The 19,395-nt window shown below is 41.7% G+C and overlaps 1 protein-coding gene across 11 annotated transcripts in view; it reads left to right on the top strand.

Moving 5' to 3' along the window:
* The window catches only part of ubr5 (ubiquitin protein ligase E3 component n-recognin 5), a 30,811-nt gene that overhangs the window by 5,282 nt on the left and 6,134 nt on the right, over positions 1 to 19,395 (top strand). For 4 of the 11 annotated variants that reach the window (XM_085176245.1, XM_085176242.1, XM_085176239.1 and 1 more), the window contains exons 5-42: positions 1,447 to 1,566; positions 2,189 to 2,456; positions 2,596 to 2,755; positions 2,921 to 3,070; positions 3,731 to 3,942; positions 4,146 to 4,262; positions 4,383 to 4,493; positions 4,670 to 4,824; positions 5,473 to 5,590; positions 5,936 to 6,120; positions 6,690 to 6,799; positions 7,266 to 7,378; positions 7,502 to 7,648; positions 7,783 to 7,894; positions 7,978 to 8,132; positions 8,243 to 8,440; positions 9,148 to 9,358; positions 10,303 to 10,429; positions 10,556 to 10,707; positions 11,231 to 11,326; positions 11,707 to 11,830; positions 11,950 to 12,047; positions 12,420 to 12,577; positions 12,735 to 12,826; positions 12,942 to 13,088; positions 13,267 to 13,385; positions 13,515 to 13,641; positions 13,849 to 13,978; positions 14,150 to 14,310; positions 15,097 to 15,336; positions 15,482 to 15,605; positions 15,821 to 15,932; positions 16,011 to 16,142; positions 16,478 to 16,510; positions 17,116 to 17,373; positions 17,455 to 17,723; positions 17,966 to 18,177; positions 18,283 to 18,528. In XM_085176245.1, coding sequence (XP_085032371.1) covers positions 1,447 to 1,566; positions 2,189 to 2,456; positions 2,596 to 2,755; positions 2,921 to 3,070; positions 3,731 to 3,942; positions 4,146 to 4,262; positions 4,383 to 4,493; positions 4,670 to 4,824; positions 5,473 to 5,590; positions 5,936 to 6,120; positions 6,690 to 6,799; positions 7,266 to 7,378; positions 7,502 to 7,648; positions 7,783 to 7,894; positions 7,978 to 8,132; positions 8,243 to 8,440; positions 9,148 to 9,358; positions 10,303 to 10,429; positions 10,556 to 10,707; positions 11,231 to 11,326; positions 11,707 to 11,830; positions 11,950 to 12,047; positions 12,420 to 12,577; positions 12,735 to 12,826; positions 12,942 to 13,088; positions 13,267 to 13,385; positions 13,515 to 13,641; positions 13,849 to 13,978; positions 14,150 to 14,310; positions 15,097 to 15,336; positions 15,482 to 15,605; positions 15,821 to 15,932; positions 16,011 to 16,142; positions 16,478 to 16,510; positions 17,116 to 17,373; positions 17,455 to 17,723; positions 17,966 to 18,177; positions 18,283 to 18,528 — 5,799 coding nt within the window. The remainder of the gene's footprint in view (positions 1 to 1,446; positions 1,567 to 2,188; positions 2,457 to 2,595; positions 2,756 to 2,920; positions 3,071 to 3,730; positions 3,943 to 4,145; positions 4,263 to 4,382; positions 4,494 to 4,669; positions 4,825 to 5,472; positions 5,591 to 5,935; positions 6,121 to 6,689; positions 6,800 to 7,265; positions 7,379 to 7,501; positions 7,649 to 7,782; positions 7,895 to 7,977; positions 8,133 to 8,242; positions 8,441 to 9,147; positions 9,359 to 10,302; positions 10,430 to 10,555; positions 10,708 to 11,230; positions 11,327 to 11,706; positions 11,831 to 11,949; positions 12,048 to 12,419; positions 12,578 to 12,734; positions 12,827 to 12,941; positions 13,089 to 13,266; positions 13,386 to 13,514; positions 13,642 to 13,848; positions 13,979 to 14,149; positions 14,311 to 15,096; positions 15,337 to 15,481; positions 15,606 to 15,820; positions 15,933 to 16,010; positions 16,143 to 16,477; positions 16,511 to 17,115; positions 17,374 to 17,454; positions 17,724 to 17,965; positions 18,178 to 18,282; positions 18,529 to 19,395) is intronic. The other 7 variants (XM_085176248.1, XM_085176247.1, XM_085176246.1 and 4 more) reach the window with 5 other exon arrangements.

Here is a 19,395-nt window from a genome sequence, read left to right as displayed (position 1 = left end):
CATTCAAGATGCAGCGAATATGCTCAGGCTCATGGATCTTGGTTGCTGTAATGTGAATTCTAGTCAATACTTATGCCCTTTTTGGCGAGTATAACACATTTGGACATGATTTCATTTCTAGCATATTACTGTGGTATTGTCTGTTTCAACAAAGATTAGCTCCAAAGTCTTAAATCTATAGCTGTAAACATGTATTTCTTTACATTATCTTACCTAAACTGCTGTTTGAATATCATATCATATATGCTCTTGTTTTAGTTTAATTCAAATCAAATCTTCTCAGTATAGCTCTGTCTTAGGAATTTTTTTTTGTACCTCGAATATAAAAAGAAAAAGCTTTTTTTTTTTTTTTTTCTTGACACCAATCGACTAAAAACATAGCAGCCCTAAAATTGTTTTGTAAGGTTCTGAAAGCCAGTTCCCTTTTTGGCTGAGCAAGTGTGTGCCATTTGCCACAGCTCTTTTTTTTGTTTGTATGTTTCTATAAAAATACCTTTTCACTAGCTGCTTTGTTTCTCGTTGGCTATGAACATGTGTTTTGGTGAGTGTCTCATTGATAGTTGTTGATGTCCTGCCAGCAGAACAACATCCAACAGTGATTTCATATACTAGCTGTTCAATATGCATGCGAGTTGGGCTGTAAGAGACTAAGGAGCCCTCTGCTCCAGATTTTGCTGTAGAGCATATGTTTCGTTCCCTGCCACAGACTCGCAGAACAACAGGACATGGCTTAGCTATTCATTTGGCACTATTGTGGGTTGTTGGGAAGCCTGACGAAAAGAGCCATGACAAGTTGTCTTTGGGAAGTTTGTCAGCATACTCAACAAACACATTTGTGTGGTTTTGAATTGTAATGGATTGTGTCAGTTTGTTGACTGGTGGATTGAATTTGTTGTTTGCTTTTATTATATCTGAATCATTTGACTTTCCTTTTCTGTATTGCATTTCCTTCTGTAACAGTGTAGTAATACCTGATTATGTTATTTTGTTAAAAGTTTTTTTTTTTTTCATTCAAAAGACAAATTATACAAATGTACAACACATCACTTAGGAATATTGCAGCAAACTACTTTTGTTTAGACTCATACAACATTACATTATTCAATTATTAGGAGAAAGCACTCGCAGCCCCAAAACCCAAGAACTTTTAAAAATGGAAAGTCTTGATGGAGGAATGAGTTGCAGCCAATTCTGATTCCCAAGGGTGTTGCCATGCTAGTCTCCAAAATACCCCCTCCTGTTTCATAGTATAATAATAAAATGAATCCTGAACCAAGGGGTGTAAATTAACTAATACCTGGGGTAAATTTACTTTGTTAACCCAGGTTATAAAGGTTAAATTGTTTTTTTAAAAAAAGCGAGAGGATTTTTTTGGTTTGTTTGTTTTTTTTAGTCCTTTTGGGACATCTGTAGGTTTGTAACTGATCTCCCATCTTTTGTTTCCAGTTCAAAGTTGAGCAGTGGTTCAGGGACAGGAAGGAGCTCCAGGCCAGGCAGGACCAGTGATCCACCCTGGTTCCTGTCTGGTTCTGACACACTGGGCAGACTGGCAGGCAACACCCTTGGGTAAGTTCTGGCAGGGCTGACAGAGTCGAATGGTCCTGTGAAGGCTCAGTGTATAGAGCTTAACAGTGGCTCAGCAGTGAGTTAGTGGTGTTTTCCTTGCTTTTTTTTCACTGCCACACATTCTGGTGAGAACTTTTTAGGGTGTTGTAAAATGTAAATAAATGTATCCCCAGCAGACGCATCAAAAAGCATCAGCTTTTTTATCCTTGTGGTTTTCTTACTGCTTTTCATATTGGTGACCACTGGAGAACCACTTGCTACTACAAAATATTGTTGTTGTAAGACCTTAATACAATTCAATGCCTAGGAAAAATGGTTCGAACATCCCAAATAAACAAATCTATTACTTCCTCTTGGAGTAAATTAATCTGTGTATATGCTATTATTCTACAATGAAATTTTTTTCTTTCACTTTGCCTGATTAAATGAGGAAAAGGGCACCAGTTTAATCAGAATTTTGTGAGGGGGGTTAAGACTTGCTGATTCCATCTCAGTGCGGACTAGCCCGTCTCTGCTGTCACAAAGACCAAATTCCTTTGTAATCAGATGCGTACGTGTTTGTAGTCAGGTGGTGTGTTTTTGGCAGTTGTGTCTGATTGTGGCTTTAAACTGTATGTAACAGGAGTCGCTGGAGCTCTGGTGTAAATGGAGGCAGTGGTGGAGGTGGAAGTGGAGGAGGAGCAGGAGGAGGTGGAGCAGGAGGTGGAAGCAGTGGAGGAGGAGGCGGAGGAGGCGGAGGCACATCGGGTAGGTCGTCAACAGCAGCTCGCGACTCCCGTCGACAGACCAGGGTCATCCGTACAGGAAGAGACAGAGGCTCAGGACTTCTGAGTAGCCAGCCTCAGCCTGTCATACCTGCTTCTGTCATCCCCGAAGAACTCATTACTCAGGTACAGCACGCTCAGCCTTTACACAGACCCTTCCTCTTAAGAATGTTTTTGTAGCCTCTTTTAATCCTGTCTTTACAGTAATTAACAGTGATAATCATGAGAAAGGTTTTTTACTTTTGTGTCCATGTACATTCCCCAGGCCCAGGTAGTTCTTCAAGGGAAATCCAGGAGTGTGATCATTAGGGAGCTCCAGAGAACCAACCTAGATGTCAACCTCGCCGTAAATAACCTGCTGAGCCGGGATGATGAAGATGGAGATGATGGCGATGACACTGCCAGCGAGTCTTACCTCCCTGGAGGTTTGTCACACAAATAGCAAATGGCTCATATGTAATGATGTTTGCTGTTTTAAATTCTGATCATTGTAAATTGAAATTGTTTTACCATAATCATAAAAAAAGATTTGAGGGGTTTTATGATTCTGTCTTAAAATTTGAAATTTTATGTGTGCTTCCCTTGTACAGAGGATCTGATGTCCCTGTTGGATGCAGATATCCATTCAGCCCACCCCAGCGTCATCATTGATGCTGATGCCATGTTCTCTGAGGACATTAGCTACTTTGGCTATCCCTCTTTTAGACGCTCGTCACTGTCTCGCCTGGGATCCTCCAGAGGTAACTCAACAACTCTCTTCTGACTAGTGATGGGAAGGCAGGGTGTTCTAAAGGCTTTGGTGGCAGCACTGGTGATGGCTTTTGTTCATCTGGGGATGGCTTTATAAGGGAATACTACTGAAAAGCTGGAAATCAAGGCGACTGTGGGTGTAATGCCAAATACTGCACTTACAGTTAACCACTGTTCAGGTGTTTCTGTAAAGCTTGTGAAAGCGAAATGGTTCTCGTGGTCTACTGTGTACGTTTCCCTTTAGTTTGTTTAGCTGAGTTTATATTATGAATGTTTGGTGTTTTATGCTGCATGGCTGTAGTACATACTGTGAGCTCTCTGAGAAAGGCCCGCTAGGCCCACCTGTCCTAACAAGGACCCTTCAAGGGTCTATTTAAAACCCTCCCTAGCCCACTTTTAGCCCATATGCATGCTTTCTTTCTGTCTATCCACTTCCTCTTCTGTCTCGCATTTTAATGAGCGTGCAATGTGACTCACCACAGTATAATTTAGATTCCCACTCAATCTCAAGTATTTAAATTGATTGATTTTTCATTATAGTGATTCTAAAGAATCTATCTTTCTCTCTCTATTCTTAAAACGATGTTGACGGGTCTTTCCCAGAGAGTGGCTTACTTCTATCCCACTGGTGTGACCTTATTGCATACCAGTTCTCCTTCTTCCCTTAGAGCGTGACTCAGAGCTGTTGCGTGAACGTGAGTCTGTATTGAGGTTACGTGAGCGTCGGTGGCTCGACGGGGCCTCTTTTGACACGGAGCGCGGTTCCACCAGCCGTGAGGGTGAACCAAGCCTTGACAAGAAGAGTATCCCTGTGCAGAGCCCCGTTTCCCTGGGAGAGGAGCTCCAGTGGTGGCCTGACAAGGTAAGAAAAGTACAGAAGATGGTTCAGAGATTGTCTTTTTAAAACAAACAAACAAAATGGAAGTTGCGTCATTATTGCAAGGCAAGTGGAGATTTCACCTGTTTCCTTTGTTCGTCTGGTGTCTGTGCATCATGATTGGAGTTGAGTTGGATTGAAGTTTTTCTTGATCCTACATTTGCTGAGATCTTCAATTTCCTTTCTAGGATGGTGTGAAGTTTGTGAGCATTGGAGCAATGTTCTCAGAGCTGGTAGCTGTGAGCTCCAAAGGAGAGCTGTATCAGTGGAAGTGGAGTGAATCCGAACCCTACAGGAATCCACAGGTGATGAATTCAACCCGTGTTACTGAAAGAAAAACTAAAATCTAGTGAAATAAGATATATATGTATCTTTTTTTGTAGCAACAGCTTATATCACTAACTTCCTGGTATTTGTCACATCAGAATCCTGCTATTCATCACCCACGTATATCCTTCCTGGGGCTGGCTAATGAGAAGATTACCTTACTGTCTGCCAATAGCATCAGGGCCACTGTAGCTACAGAGACCAACAAGGTAGGTTTTTAATTGCTCTTCTTTACATTAGAACAAGGTTGTTTGTGCAGCCTTGAGACGATTATTGCTGTTTGTTTGTTTGTTTTGTTTTTTTTAATGGTTCACGAACTATTCTAACAACTGACATTTATTTAATCATCTGTTCATTAGCTGATGTTTGTATGGATGTCATGCAGGTGGCAACCTGGGTGGACGAAACACTGAGCACCGTAGCCTCAAAGCTGGAGCACAGTGCACAGGCTTTCCCTGAGCTGCAGGGGGAACGCATGGTGTCGCTGCATTGCTGTGCACTCTACACATGTGCACAGCTGGAGAATAGCCTCTACTGGTGGTGAGAAGAAAATGTTGTTTTTCTGTGAAGTTATATTGATTTCTAGTTGTTTACGGGAAATGGCAACATTAATTTGAAAGGGTCCTCATAACATTGTCGTACCACTCAGTTTGTCTTACGAGCCAGGACTGTTCATTACGAGCAGAACAATAGGTTAAGTCAAGAATTGTCCGCGTTAGTTGTAGCACTTACTGTCTACGTGCCATAACATTACTAAGTGCTACCAGTGATGCATGTATTATTATTTTTTTCCAGCTTTTGTGTCTGAATTGTAAAATTGTACACCTTGTGTTCCCTGTTCATATAGTTTGATTGAAATGAATTTTTCTGTGCTAACCCCCCCACCCCACAAAAAAAGAAAAAGCTAAAGAGATATTTTTAAAATGTCAAAAAAAATTTGTACATCAACTGCAGTAACCTCTGTCTTATGGCAAAACACACAGTGGAGACAAACTGTGTGACTCCTAAAGGAGTCATACAGTTTGGTAATCTTTGGTAGAATGCAAAGATTACCAAATGATGTCACAGTCGGCATGAGAGCATTGTATATTGTATCATAGGAAAAGTGTAGATGTCAGTGAAGTGTTTTGCTTTTTGTTTTTATTTGTTTGTTTTAGTTTTAAGTTTACTGCTTCCATCTCTCTGCAGGGGTGTTGTGCCTTTCAGTCAAAGGAAGAAGATGCTTGAAAAGGCCAGAGCCAAGAACAAAAAGCCAAAATCCAGTGCTGGCATCTCCTCAATACCCAACATCACTGTGGGAACACAGGTAGGAGGAAACTTGTTTTGTTTTGTTTTTTGTTTGTATGTTGTTGGGTTTTTTTTTTGTTTTTTGGGTTTTTTTTTTTTTTTAGCTTTTTTGTTTTGAGGAGATTTTATTTCTTTATTAATATTATTATTATTACTTTTTTGGAAAATGGGGACCAAGTTCATCCTCAGTTAATTTGCCATCTCAAAGTTTACTCTAGCTTTAGCTCTGGAATTACCTTACCAAATAAGAATATTTAAAAAAAAATGCTAAAATGAGTAACGAAATATACTTGGGTAGCTTGTCGAATTAAAGTATGTAATAAACACTGGGCACCGATCAATTCACGAGTTTCTTTTTCCTTAGGTGTGTTTGAGAAACAATCCCCTTTACCATGCCGGTGCAGTGGCCTTTTCTGTCAGTGCTGGAATTCCCAAAGTGGGTGTCCTCTTGGAGTCTGTCTGGAACATGAACGACAGCTGCAGGTTCCAGCTGCGCTCACCAGAGAGCCTGAAGAACATGGAGAAGACCACTAAGACCCAGGAAATCAAGTCAGTTTCATTTTTATTTAGCAGAAAGCTTTTACATGTTTGGATCTGAATAGTGTTTCAGCAGATGGTTTGTTATGTATCTGTGAAGATGTCGTTGGTAACTGCCTGGAAAAGGACACATACTTAGTTCAGTAAGCCAATGATGGGTCTACCATATGCTAGTTTTGAAAGTAACCAAGCAGGTAGTCACGGTAGCTGTGCAGGAAGCTCATCATTAGACAATTCTTGGCACCTTTCTAAGCAAAATTTGCCATTAAAATGAAGTCAAATTGGGGGAAAAGGACTTGGTAGGTGATTGGATGAATTATATCTTATGTACTGTTGCGCCTGAAAGTATGCTCTTGGTGCAGCTTTGTTAGCCAGTAGTTTGTCAGGATAGTAATAGACCCGAATTAACTGTCAGCCACAGGTGTGTAGCTTGAAGCCTGGCAAGATGGATTCTATCTTGGTCATAAGAGTTTCATTCTGTGTCAGTAGAAATAAGTGAAATACACATGTCGTTGCAGAGAGTAGTATGCTCAGAAAAACAGCAGGAAAATGAATCCATTTGTCTTGGTTTCCTCTCATAGGACTGAAAGCAAGCCAGAGCTGGTGAAGACTGAAATGGGTCCTCCTCCCTCCCCAGCATCTACTTGCAGTGATACCTCTTCCATTGCTAGCAGTGCCTCTCTGCCCTACAGTATGTAATCTTGTCTCATACCATCTCTCTCTTTAACTATTTGCTGTATCAACAACATCCAAGGCTTGACTTTCCTATCTCCCAGGCACAGAACCAATTTCTTCCTCTCTCTGTGCTCTCATTAGTCCCTTTGACTTTGAAACAGATGGTGCACACAGTTTTATCAGCAACTTTTTTTTCCCCCGCCTGTTTTCCTGTGAAGGAAATGTGGCCAACTCGCACTATATACTGTGGCATATCTGGTTGCCTTCTTACAACCACTTGTCACATGAACCATGTGGCAAACTGTCAGTTTTAATTACTTTTCACAAGTACACACTAAAGCTTCACCTTTTTGTTTGTTTGTTTTTCTTTTGTACTGTGCAGTCCTATTTCGAAGTATTTTTCTGAGCTGTTTATAGTACCTTAATGTAAATGATATACAGTGATAAAACGACTAAAATTAAATGTGCTGTCCTGCTTGTAGAGCGAAGACGCTCTACACCAGCTCCCAAAGAGGAAGAAAAGGTCAATGAGGAGCAGTGGCCTCTTAGAGAGGTAGTCTTTGTGGAAGATGTTAAAAATGTTCCTGTGGGAAAGGTAAGTGCATCTGAAGCAAATATTTGAATACAGAGAAGGTCAAACTTTGATAATTTTTTTGACTCTTGCTTTTTCTTAACTGCATCTCAGTTTAACAATTTATTACTTTTATTTATGCCGTAGGTGCTTAAAGTTGATGGCGCGTATGTTGCTGTCAAGTTTCCTGGGACATCAAGCAGCATGAGCAACCAGACCACTGCAGCTCCTCCTGATTCAGACCCGTCATCACTGTTGCAGGACTGTAGGCTCCTCAGAATAGATGAGCTACAGGTATTAACTGATTCAACACAGCTTGTTTTCCTTCCAGTAAATGAAACTTAATTTCAGTCACGGAGTTATGTATCTGACTGATGATCTACAGATATTTTGGTTCACTGACTTTGTCATCTCCATCTGCTTGACAGGTGGTTAAAACTGGTGGCACTCCAAAGGTTCCAGACTGTTTTCAGCGAACACCTAAAAAGCTCTGTATCCCAGAAAAGGCTGAGATTCTGGCTGTAAATGTTGACTCCAAAGGTGAGTTTTTTCTGAAGGTCAGCCTTCTATAGAGTTCTTTATCTGCAATATCTCCTGACCTTAATCATCTCGTCATCCTCTAGGAGTCCACGCAGTGCTGAAAACTGGTAACTGGGTAAGGTACTGTATCTTTGACCTGGCCACAGGCAAAGCTGAGCAGGAGAATAACTTCCCTACTAGTAACCTGGCCTTCCTCGGGCAGAATGAGCGCAATGTGGCTATCTTTACTGCAGGACAGGTGAGACAGGCTATTGAGGACCAGCATGTTTTCTCAGGTTTTCACTACACGTTGTACAAATATTTACTCAATGCTCCACTTTAAATATTTAATATTTAATTTTTATCAAGGAGTCTCCCATCATCCTCCGAGATGGAAATGGCACAATCTACCCTATGGCCAAAGACTGCATGGGTGGAATTCGAGATCCTGATTGGTTGGACCTGCCACCTATAAACAGCCTGGGAATGGGGGTGCACTCTCTGGCCAATCTCCCTTCAAACTCCACCATTAAAAAGAAAGCTGCTATTATTATTATGGCTATTGAGGTAAATGCAACCTTTATTAATTCATTCATAGAAAACAAAAAAATTAAAGCTTCAAGCAGCGATGAGAGGCCCATCGGACCCTGGCGTACATCAGAGCATGCTGCGGTCAAGCTTTGCTGAACGTTTCCAATTGTCACTGATGTATGTCATTCATTATGTGTGAATGAGAGGAAATCAAATTTTCATGACGAATGGTCGAATCACAGACGCCACTTGCAACCAAAGCTCAAAAGCGCTGCGATTTAATATGGCCCAGTTCTGTAGTTTAGATGGACATAATATAAAGTTGATCTGATAAAATCCCTGGGAGGAGTTTGCAAAATTACAACGCCTGGAAATTGCAAAATTGCCATTTTAAATTCAAAATGGTGGACTTCCTGTTGGGTTTGGGTCATGGGGTCCCATTTCCTTTTTTTTCTCCATTTTAGCATTTTACACGTGTTTACCAAATTTTGTTTTAAAATACTCAGATTTTCACCAAACCTGACTTGTGTGCAAAATGTCATGAGTTTTTGAGTATGTTAAACTCCTCAAAAAGCCTGAATAAACTTTAGTGCTCAGGCGCTAATAACATTAACATGTACTTGACCAAGTAGAACAAGTCAATGTGATCAGTGTTGCTCTGTGCCCAGGCTCTCCTCCTTTATAGAAGACCAGAATGCTATGTAGATTATAACGAGTACTCACACAAGTTATTTCACTTTCAGAAGCAGACGCTAATGCAGCACGTGCTGCGCTGCGACTATGAGGCGTGTCGGCAGTACCTGGTCAACCTTGAGCAGGCCTTCCTGTTAGATCAGGGCAGCCAAGCCCTTGGAGCACTTTTGGGTCATCGATGTGATGGAAACCGCAACATCCTCCATGCTGCCGTCTCAGTCTGCTTCCCCGTTAGTAACAAAGAGACCAAAGAAGAGGAAGGTAAGCGTGTGTGTGTGGTTGTGGACTGTGTGGACAAAAAAGTCTTTTAGGATCGATCAGATTCTCCCCTGCCAATTTGGAACTGTTAGAAATACAATAGCAAGGTGACTTTTCACTTGAACGCTCACATTAATATCAATAATAGGGACTATTAAATAGTAAAAATAGAAATGGAGTTGCCCAAAAAGTCATGGCAACACTTTACCTCAAAAGAATGAATGGCCACACCTGCCATTTGCAGTGATTTACTTTGGAGCCTTTTATGTTCTTTGGAAGTAGCCTGCAAATGTCCAGAAAGATTCCTCTGCCATCTGCTGTGACCATCTTTCAACCTCAGTTAATGTAGTAGAATGGGAAAAGTGAGGCTGATAGGAAATTTAAAAACTTGCCAGATGTAAAGACTTGAACCCCTGTGGTGACTCTTAAAACGACATGTAACATGCAACTGCATGCAGTTTCCATGCATTAAAAAACATGCTGTACGTTCATGAACGATCCTCAATCATGCAGCTTCTATATACAAATACACAGAGTAAGGAACAGTAATTTTTTAATGAAGCAAGTATTTTAATCCATCAACATATAGATGTTATGAATCTTCAAAGTGTCATCAAGACTGAACCAGTCATCTAGGAGGATACGTTAATGCTGCTAATGATGATGCAATCTGTGAAAATCAGATTTGTATTTGGCGTTTGAACACTGCCGTAGTATTCCAGTAATGGCAAAATGTTGTTTCCTTGTCATAATTTGCAAGTTCTAGTTGAAGCTTTCCTCTAACTGAGTTGCCTTTGTCGATCACATGTGTATATATTTAAAAATGGTGCGATTTTGATGGTAGTTTGTTTCCACACCGTTTTAGCTCAGCTCAGAATCGTCTCACCTTAATTGCTGCTTTCAGCTAATTCCTTTCCACGCTCAGTGACCATGTTATTTCATTTCAGAAGCTGAAAGGTCAGAGAGGAACACATTTGCAGAGCGTCTGTCTGCTGTAGAGGCGATTGCCAATGCCATCTCTGTGGTCTCAAGCAATAGCTCTGGAAATAGGACCGGCTCCTCCAGCAGCAGAGGGTAAATGAGCTCCACAGAATGTATAACAAAAAAAGCAAAGAAAAGTTTTGGCTGTCCATTTTGGCAGTACTACTGAAACAGGATCTAAGTTATTGACTCGTTTGTCTTTGGGGGGATTGTCACTAGCCTTCGTCTTAGGGAGATGATGCGGAGGTCTTTAAGAGCAGCAGGTCTTGGTCGACATGAATCTGGCCCGTCATCCAGTGACCATCAGGATCCTGTGTCCCCGCCCATTGCTCCACCAAGTTGGGTTCCTGACCCTCCACCCATGGACCCTGGTGAGTGCATCTGAAAAAAATAGTAGTTATTTTTATGTGGTGTTTAAAGTGAACAAAGAAAAAGAAATTAAATGCATCTTTATTTCTGACACAACCATTCTCCAGCAACACATCGAATTTGATTTTTTTTAAATATAATGTAAAACACACAGTGGTAGCCATTTGTAGAATATTGCAGAAGTTATTTTGCTGTTTAAATTACAGTCATCACTTTTGAGATTTCCAAATAAATAGATTTCTGACTCATTGTGTGGGCGTTTTTAATTATTTTAGCAACTATGGAGTTCTTGATTGTCTTTTCCCTTGTACTTGTAGAAATCCACCCAGACCAGTGCAATGTCTTTTTTTGTTTTACCATAGTTGTTAATCAGTGAGGTAGTTTTGCACCACCTTACTGGAAAGTGGAGCCTTAAAATTTAAGTGCCCTCCCTTCCTTTTATAGAATTACAATAACAACTGTCTTTTGATTTTCATAATCCTGATTTTATTAAAAATACAAACTGTGTTTGTTTTTCATGAAAAGATGGAGACATCGACTTCATTTTAGCACCAGCTGTGGGTTCACTCACCACTGCTTCCACTGGTAGCAGCCAGGGACCGAGCACCTCCACAATACCAGGTGCATACCTTCTTTATCACGTGCCTCTTTTCCATTCAAGCAATTTGGTAAATTTAAAAAGAAAACCTTTTGACACTTGGAAAACCAAGTCTTTGCCGGAAATTCTGGTGTAGCAGTGGAGCCAACACTTTGGTAACTTAGAAACGTAGAAACCTATAACATGCTGTGTCAGGGTGTTTGGAGGAACGGTGGTAAAGACACATTGTGACCACCTAACAAAAAGGACGGCACAACAGTAGCATCCGCCTAATTCAAACCAGAAGAACGATTGTATCAATGAGAACTATAAATATAAATAAATCATATAAATGAATTGCCAGCTCTATGCTTAAATCTTGTAACGCCTACTGACTGACTGTATGTGTTTTCCATATGAGCAGGGCCGTCCACTGAGCCTTCTGTGGTTGAGTCTAAAGACAGGAAGGCCAATGCCCACCTTATCCTTAAGCTGATGTGTGACAGCGTTGTTCTGAGGCCACACTTACGGGAGCTGCTCTCTGCAAAGTAAGAGTCTTTATTACTGCATTAAAATTGACTGAAAATCTGCTTATTTCTCCCCTGCTATCGTTTGCTCAGGTGCTCTCCTGGAACTGCTCATGCATGTTGTTGCCTTTGTTTGACAGGGATGCCCGAGGAATGACCCCGTTCATGCTAGCTGTCAGTGGGAGAGCTTACCCAGCAGCTATCACCGTGCTTGAGGCTGCACAGAAAATGGCCAAGGGTGAGTTAACAAGCTGGCTGAGAACAGGTTCGCTGGAAACTTTTGTGTTAAAGTGTCTAAATTCAAGAACATGTATTGCATTAACATCTTCACACAAAGCGAACGGAGCAGGCATGGAGACATTTGCACTAATATTATGTTACCAACCAGCTGCCATTGCTGAACAGTTTCTGGGAAAGCAGCAGACTTTTTTAGTACATCTGATATCATTTTAAGTGATTAGGTAATAGCTGGAATATTGGAGGTTATCCATGAGTTATGTGAATCCTGACCTATTTTGGTGCCCTGCTTCCAGCAGCTAACTGAAGTGTTATAAGTGGCATTCCCGTGTTTCCATGCTTTTTCGTTGTTCCCCAAATGTCTTGAACACAGTTGGTGACCTGGGTATCACAGAGAAGGAGGATGCTGATTCGGTGTTCATGGAAATGATTTGCCCCTCGGGTACAAACCCAGATGATTCTCCCCTGTATGTTCTCTGCTGCAATGACACCTGCAGTTTTACATGGACTGGAGCTGAGCACATTAACCAGGTCAGCCTGTGACAATCCCATTACACTAAAATGTACTTGCTAGAAGAAGTGTTGTGTGTCTGGAAAGTAAGCGGTCTACTTTTAGAATGGCCAAACTCTTTTGCGAATATATTTCTATAGATGTTGATATTTTTCATGACACTTGCGTTGTATTTAGGATATCTTTGAGTGTCGAACATGTGGCTTGCTGGAGTCCCTCTGCTGTTGCACTGAATGCGCAAGGGTGTGTCACAAAGGACATGACTGCAAGTAAGTCCTAGTTTTCAGTGTGGCCTTTTTCACTCCTTGCTAATGCTCGTCTCTCTTACCATTGTTACCAGCTCTTGAAACTAAGGCACTAGACTTTGTATATCCTCTTTCCCAGGTTGAAAAGGACTTCACCTACAGCGTACTGTGACTGTTGGGAGAAATGCAAGTGTAAAACGCTCATAGCTGGTCAGAAGGCAGCTCGCCTGGATCTGTTGTACAGGCTACTCACCACCACAAACCTGGTTACAACACCAAACAGCAGGTGAGGCTTCTGTGAACTCTGCCCCAGGCTTTAATTTGTCTGGTTCATATAGAAGTGCTTCTTGTTCTTTATAGTTAGCAAATGAATTTAGAATTTAACTTGCTACTCTGCTAAAGATCCATTGTGTTATGTAAGTGAGCAGAGGTGGTAGGTCTGTCTGACTTGTTTCTATCTGCAGGGGAGAGCATATATTACTGTTCCTGGTGCAGACTGTTGCCAGGCAGAGTGTTGAGCACTGTCAGTACAGACCACCGCGCATCAGAGAAGATAGGAACCGCAAGGCTGCTAATGCAGAAGGTTGGTTCAAGAACTTTGTCTCATTTACCCTCCTTTTTAACTTTAGGTCCATGCTAATTAGAGATTTTACAAGAGTTCATTTGAAAGCAGAACACAGATCCTGAGAGAAAGCTGTTGTTCTTGTTTCAGACTCTGACATGCCAGACCACGATCTAGAACCTCCCCGCTTTGCTCAGCTGGCTCTGGAGAGAGTCCTGCAGGATTGGAATGCCCTAAAGTCAATGATCATGTTTGGTTCTCAGGAGAATAAAGACCCGTAAGTATCAGAAGCATTAAAGTCTGAGAATGCATTTTTTTTCCTGAACAAGTCTGATCCACCAGTTTCTCCTGATCCACTAATTGCACTATTCAGACCCGATTTTAAATGGTGTGTTATAATCCAAATCAAATATTCAATCAACTATAGCTGTGATGTAGTAATTTGTGTAGCTTGTATCTCAATCCTGTATTTTGTGTTTCCCAGACTTAGTGCCAGCAGCAGAATTGCTCACCTCCTACCTGAAGAGCAGGTCTACTTGAATCAGCAGAGTGGCACCATTCGCCTTGACTGTTTTACTCACTGCCTCATTGTCAAGTGTGCACCTGACATCACTGTAAGTGCAGTTAGTTTTCCGTTTCCAGTGCACACAGTGTAAAATTCACATTCAGTGTAAATAAGTAACCCTGGTAACATATTTTATTTGGGATTGGTCACTCTGTAACTTACTGACTTGTATTCATGCACGACAATCCTCATCGGGTGTTTTATCTCCCTGCTGTATTAGTTCATAGATACGTTACTGGGTACTCTGGTAAAGGAGCTGCAGAACAAGTACACACCCGGTCGGAGAGAGGAGGCTATCAACGTCACCAGAAGGTTCTTGCGCTCTGTGGCCCGAGTTTTTGTCATCCTCAGTGTGGAGATGGCATCATCAAAAAAGAAAAAGTATGAACACAATTTGAAGAACACTTCTGTTGTCTATATTAATCGGTTTAATTTACAATTCTGCTTTGAATCCATGACCATCAAGCAGCTGTTACCAGCATTTATACCTGTACGGTTTGATTTTGCAGATAGCAGCACTTTGGGTTACGCTTTAGGGTTTCAGAAGGGTTTCTGTGGTGGATTTAATATTGAAGTAATCTACTGTAAAAAGCTGGGGATGAAGTTGCATTTAAAAGTCCCTGCTTTAGTTTTAGTGTCATCATTGACCTAGTGGTCAAGAACTGGATAATCAACTTTAAGGTTTTTGAGAACAGCTCAGTTTTAGACTAATGTGAATGTCTGTGTTAAATTTATGCCACCAATGGCCTATACAAGTAGCCAATGATATTGCCAGCATTTATAGTTGTGCCAATTGTTCTGCATTGTCATGGCCAACACATCTCTTGTAAGTGGACTTTCTCCCTTTGAGATGACCGAACAAGCCAATCACAGATGTTGCGGGCTGCGTCGATGCAACCTCTAGTTACATTTCTAGAGAGGTGCACATCAGGTTTCAGCACAAATTATGGTGTAGGGTTTCTAAATGGTTTCCACGTGAGACTTAACTACAGCGAAGACTTAACACAGAAGGATAAATCCCACTTAAGGTTATACCAGAACAAATGAAAAGAACGGCCCAAGGCTAAAGCTTGTTTATAATTTGCTGACATACTTGATACCAGTTAGACAAGATTTTCTTATGTAATACAACCATTTCTCAATTCTTCTCTATTTCTCCTCACACAGCAATTTCATCCCTCAGCCCATTGGGAAATGTCGGCGTGTTTTCCAGGCTCTGCTGCCCTATGCTGTGGAGGAGCTGTGTAATGTAGCAGAGTCACTAATTGTCCCAGTGCGAATGGGTATTGCAAGACCGACCGCTCCTTTCACTTTGGCCAGCACCAGCATTGATGCTGTTCAGGGCAGCGAGGAGCTTTTCTCTGTTGAACCACTGCCACCACGACCCTCACCTGACCAGTCCAGCAGGTTAGTTGGTTTTCTTGACTTTGTCTCATTGCAAGGGGAGTGATAAAGTAGTTTGTAAAATGTACTTAAATTATGGATAATTAGAATCTACTCTCCTTTTTTTCTTATTTATTTAATTTAATGAGCTTGTGTTTCACATTTCCAGCTCCAGCCAGACAGCTGCCTCTTATATCATCAGGAACCCTCAACCCCGGCGCAGCAGCCAGTCTCAGCCTGTCAGAGGAAGAGATGAGGAGCAGGATGACATTGTATCAGCAGATGTGGAAGAGGTGGGGAGCCTCATTATTAAATCATTAGAGCCATAATGAATTCTGGATGTGCATGTGTGCACTGCATGTTGGTTACTGTTTCTGAGGCTAAAGCCCACAATCTTACCCTATTTATATTTGTATTTTTTTTCTGTCCTCCTGTTACTGTAGAATTTCAGGTATGTCTCGCCACAAAGTTTTTTTTTTTATTGGACAATCTGTTGTGTGTCTAACAGGTTGAAGTTGTAGAGGGTGTAGCTGGGGAGGAAGACCATCATGACGACCAGGAAGAGCAGGGAGAGGAAAATGCTGAAGCAGAAGGCCAGCACGATGAGCACGACGAGGATGGTAAGATATAGTTGGAGTTGTTCATCTTTATGAATCAAAGTCAGATGAGTTTAGGATGGGGTCATGTCTGTTTTTTAGGAAGTGACATGGAGTTGGACCTGTTGGCAGCAGCTGAAACGGAGAGCGACAGCGAAAGCAACCACAGCAATCAGGACAACGCCAGCGGTCGCAGGAGCGTTGTTACAGCAGCTACTGCTGGTTCTGAAGCAGGTTAGTCAACTGCTTTTATGTAAACCATCACCTTTTACCTAATACCTTAATTGCGTTCAGAAAAACCCTGAAAATCTCAATGTTTTATGACCCCCCCCCCCCCTTTTTTTAAAACTGTCACTCCCTTTGACTGAAATCGTAACCATTTTTGTGTTGAATCGGTCTAATTTGGTCTAATCGCTTGCAAAAATAAATTTTGTTTGTAAATCAGTCAGAGTCACAATGCTCGACAGTCAGCGTTGTGGATTGTGGGGATTTTATATTTGGAGAGATAATGATACAGCAGAGAAGGAAAAGTGGTCCCTGGCTGAATACCAAATGTATTTCATTTGCAGGCAGTAGGGTGTCCTTGGCATTTCCTATTTTTGGTATGAGCTCCTCTTTACTTTAATGCATATACAGATATCAGGGCAAGAGTGAATTTGCAAAGTGCATACACAGTTTCCTGCTGAGAGTTCCTTCAGTCCGTCCCCTTCTCACATTTCTCTGTTGTTGTCTGCCATTTTTAACTAATGCCTCATCACAAGTGTAGCTTTGTTGGTCTTTTATCCAAATAACACACTAATCAATTTGTAGCTTTTCCAAGTGGTGTGGGTTTTTTCCTGCTTGGTCATCTAAAGAGTGTATTTGCTACTAACGATGATGTTAAACTTTCTTGTAGATTATTTTAAGTTAGAGATTGATGTTCTTTCTCTTTGAATAGTTTTTTTTTTTAACTTGAAAATATTTAGAAAATGAAACCATATATGATTTAGCACAAGCTGAACACCAGAGTGTCCAGTTTTGTTCTCACTCGGTGTTTCAGTGTGTCCAGTTTCATATTGGTGGTGTTTTGCCTTGTAGTGGTGTGATTCACTAACCCGCACTCCCGCTTGGATAAGTCTGATGTGAAAGCGAAAGACTGGTAGGTCAAATTGAATACGAGAACATTAAACTGGTCTTCCTTATTTTTTTCTTCATCCCTACTTTAAAGGTGCCAGCAGTGTCCCTGCCTTCTTTTCAGAGGATGACTCTCAGTCCAATGACTCCAGTGACTCAGACAGCAGCAGCAGCCAAAGTGACGATGTTGACCAGGAGACGTTTCTGCTGGATGAGCCTCTGGAAAGGACAACTAATGCGTCACATGCTAACAGTGCAGCTCAGGCTCCTCGCTCCATGCAGTGGGCTGTGAGAAACACCCCCAGCCAAAGGGCACCGGGAAGCGCTCCCTCCAGCACCTCAACACCAGCCGGTCAGCAAATGTCCACCTGCTTCTGCAGTTTTGATTGAAAATGTAAAATGTCTCAGAACTAACATTCCTCCCCCTCCACAGCAAGCTCCACAGGCCTGATATATATTGACCCCACTAACCTGCGGCGCTCAAGTGCAATCAGCTCAAGTGCCGCTGCAGCGGCGGCAGCTTTGGAGGCCAGCAACTCCAGCAGCTACCTGACGTCTGCCAGCAGTCTCGCCCGCGCCTACAGCATTGTCATCAGGCAGATCTCAGACCTCATGAGTCTGATTCCCAAATATAATCATCTTGTCTACTCCCAGTATCCTGCTGCTGTCAAGCTCACCTACCAGGATGCTGTCAACCTGCAGGTATAATGTCTTGGAGTCTTTTAAGATCTGCATTATGTGTTTTCAGCAGAAGGAGTTCATGTTGATTAGTCTCCACTATTAACAGTGCAACGCTAAGAGCAATAGTTTACATAACGCAGAACTATAGAATATTCAACCCTACCACAAATACTATTTAGTGCTTTTTAAAAGGAATGCAAAACAAAATTTGGAATCAAGCCGATTATGTGAGCAAAGAGTGAAATGTTTGTTGTGTGAACCAGAACTATGTAGAAGAAAAGTTAATTCCCACCTGGAACTGGATGGTGTCCATCATGGATTCCACTGAGGCTCAGCTGCGATACGGCTCAGCCCTGTCATCTGCTGGAGATCCCGGTCACCCCAGTCACCCGCTCCATGCCTCCCAGCACTCAGCTCGTAGGGAGCGCATGACTGCTCGAGAGGAGGCCAGCCTCCGCACTCTGGAAGGACGCAGGTAAACTTTTTTACTTAATGTGGTCAATGAATTAATTTAACTCAATTTTTGTAAACTTAATCTTACATGATGCAAACAAATGATTGCTTCCCACACTTAATTTAGTATTTGTTTTAGGAGGGCAGCCACACTGCTAACGGCTCGTCAAGGAATGATGTCTGCACGTGGTGACTTCCTGAACTACGCCCTGTCACTGATGCGCTCCCACAATGATGAGCACTCTGATGTGCTTCCAGTGCTGGACGTGTGCTCGCTGAAGCATGTGGCTTACGTTTTCCAGGCTCTCATCTACTGGATTAAAGCCATGAATCAGCAGACCACCCTGGACACGCCACAGATGGATAGAAAGAGGTAAATGATGAAAAATAGTAGAAAATGCCAATTCAGGATTTACACAGAGGCTGCATACTTGTCAGTTTTGTTTATTAAATCATAAGACAGTAAATGTTTTAATATTTAATTAAACAGTTCACAGGATCCACACTAAAAGAGACTAGCTTCAGTGTGACTGACTTTCAGTAACTTGTAGCAAAATCAGCTGAAATAAACCTAAGCTAGCTAGGTTATGGACACAGCATGTGCTGCACTGACCACTAACTGGAGCGAAGGACCCAAATTTTGTGTTGCACTGGCTGCTCCGCTCTGCTTATACGTAATTTTTTTGCAGCCACTCTATGTGTATTAGATGCACCTGCTCCCTGTCATTTAAAAACATGCACGTCTCTGACTTCGTATCCCCTCTGAGTTTGTGTTGTATAATGTTAAAATGTTTAATAAAAAAAATGTATTGCACATTCATAAAGAAGAAAGCTTTTAATTATCCCGATTAGTGAAGATTGTGTTGTTTCCACAACATTGCGTTCCTCCTGAGGCCCACAGAACTGTTGAATGGCTTAAGGGTCCTGGAGGTCCCTGTATCTGCATGTAAGCTTGTGTCAAAAAGTTCACCAAACTTAAACACGCATGGAATGTTTTTGCTCATTGCGTAGTTGAACTTAGTGCAGCTGTAGGCTTTGTTTCTACTGGTCGCACGATTGCTCAGTGCAGCAAGAAACCATTGCACGCAAGCAATAGAAATCAAAGTTTTTTAGAGCACAGCGCGTGCGTGCCACATCCTTATGTGAAAGCTTATCTAAAGCAACTGCTGTTATGAGCAAAAAATACAGTTCATTCAAACAACAGGGTGGTAATTACATTTGTTTTATGGGCCTTCAGAAT

Source organism: Neolamprologus multifasciatus, chromosome 11, assembly GCF_963576455.1.
Source record: "Neolamprologus multifasciatus chromosome 11, fNeoMul1.2, whole genome shotgun sequence".
NCBI classification, from domain to species: domain Eukaryota; kingdom Metazoa; phylum Chordata; class Actinopteri; order Cichliformes; family Cichlidae; genus Neolamprologus; species Neolamprologus multifasciatus.
Note: the sequence above shows the minus strand (reverse complement) of the source record. Positions and strands in the feature narration are given on the sequence as shown.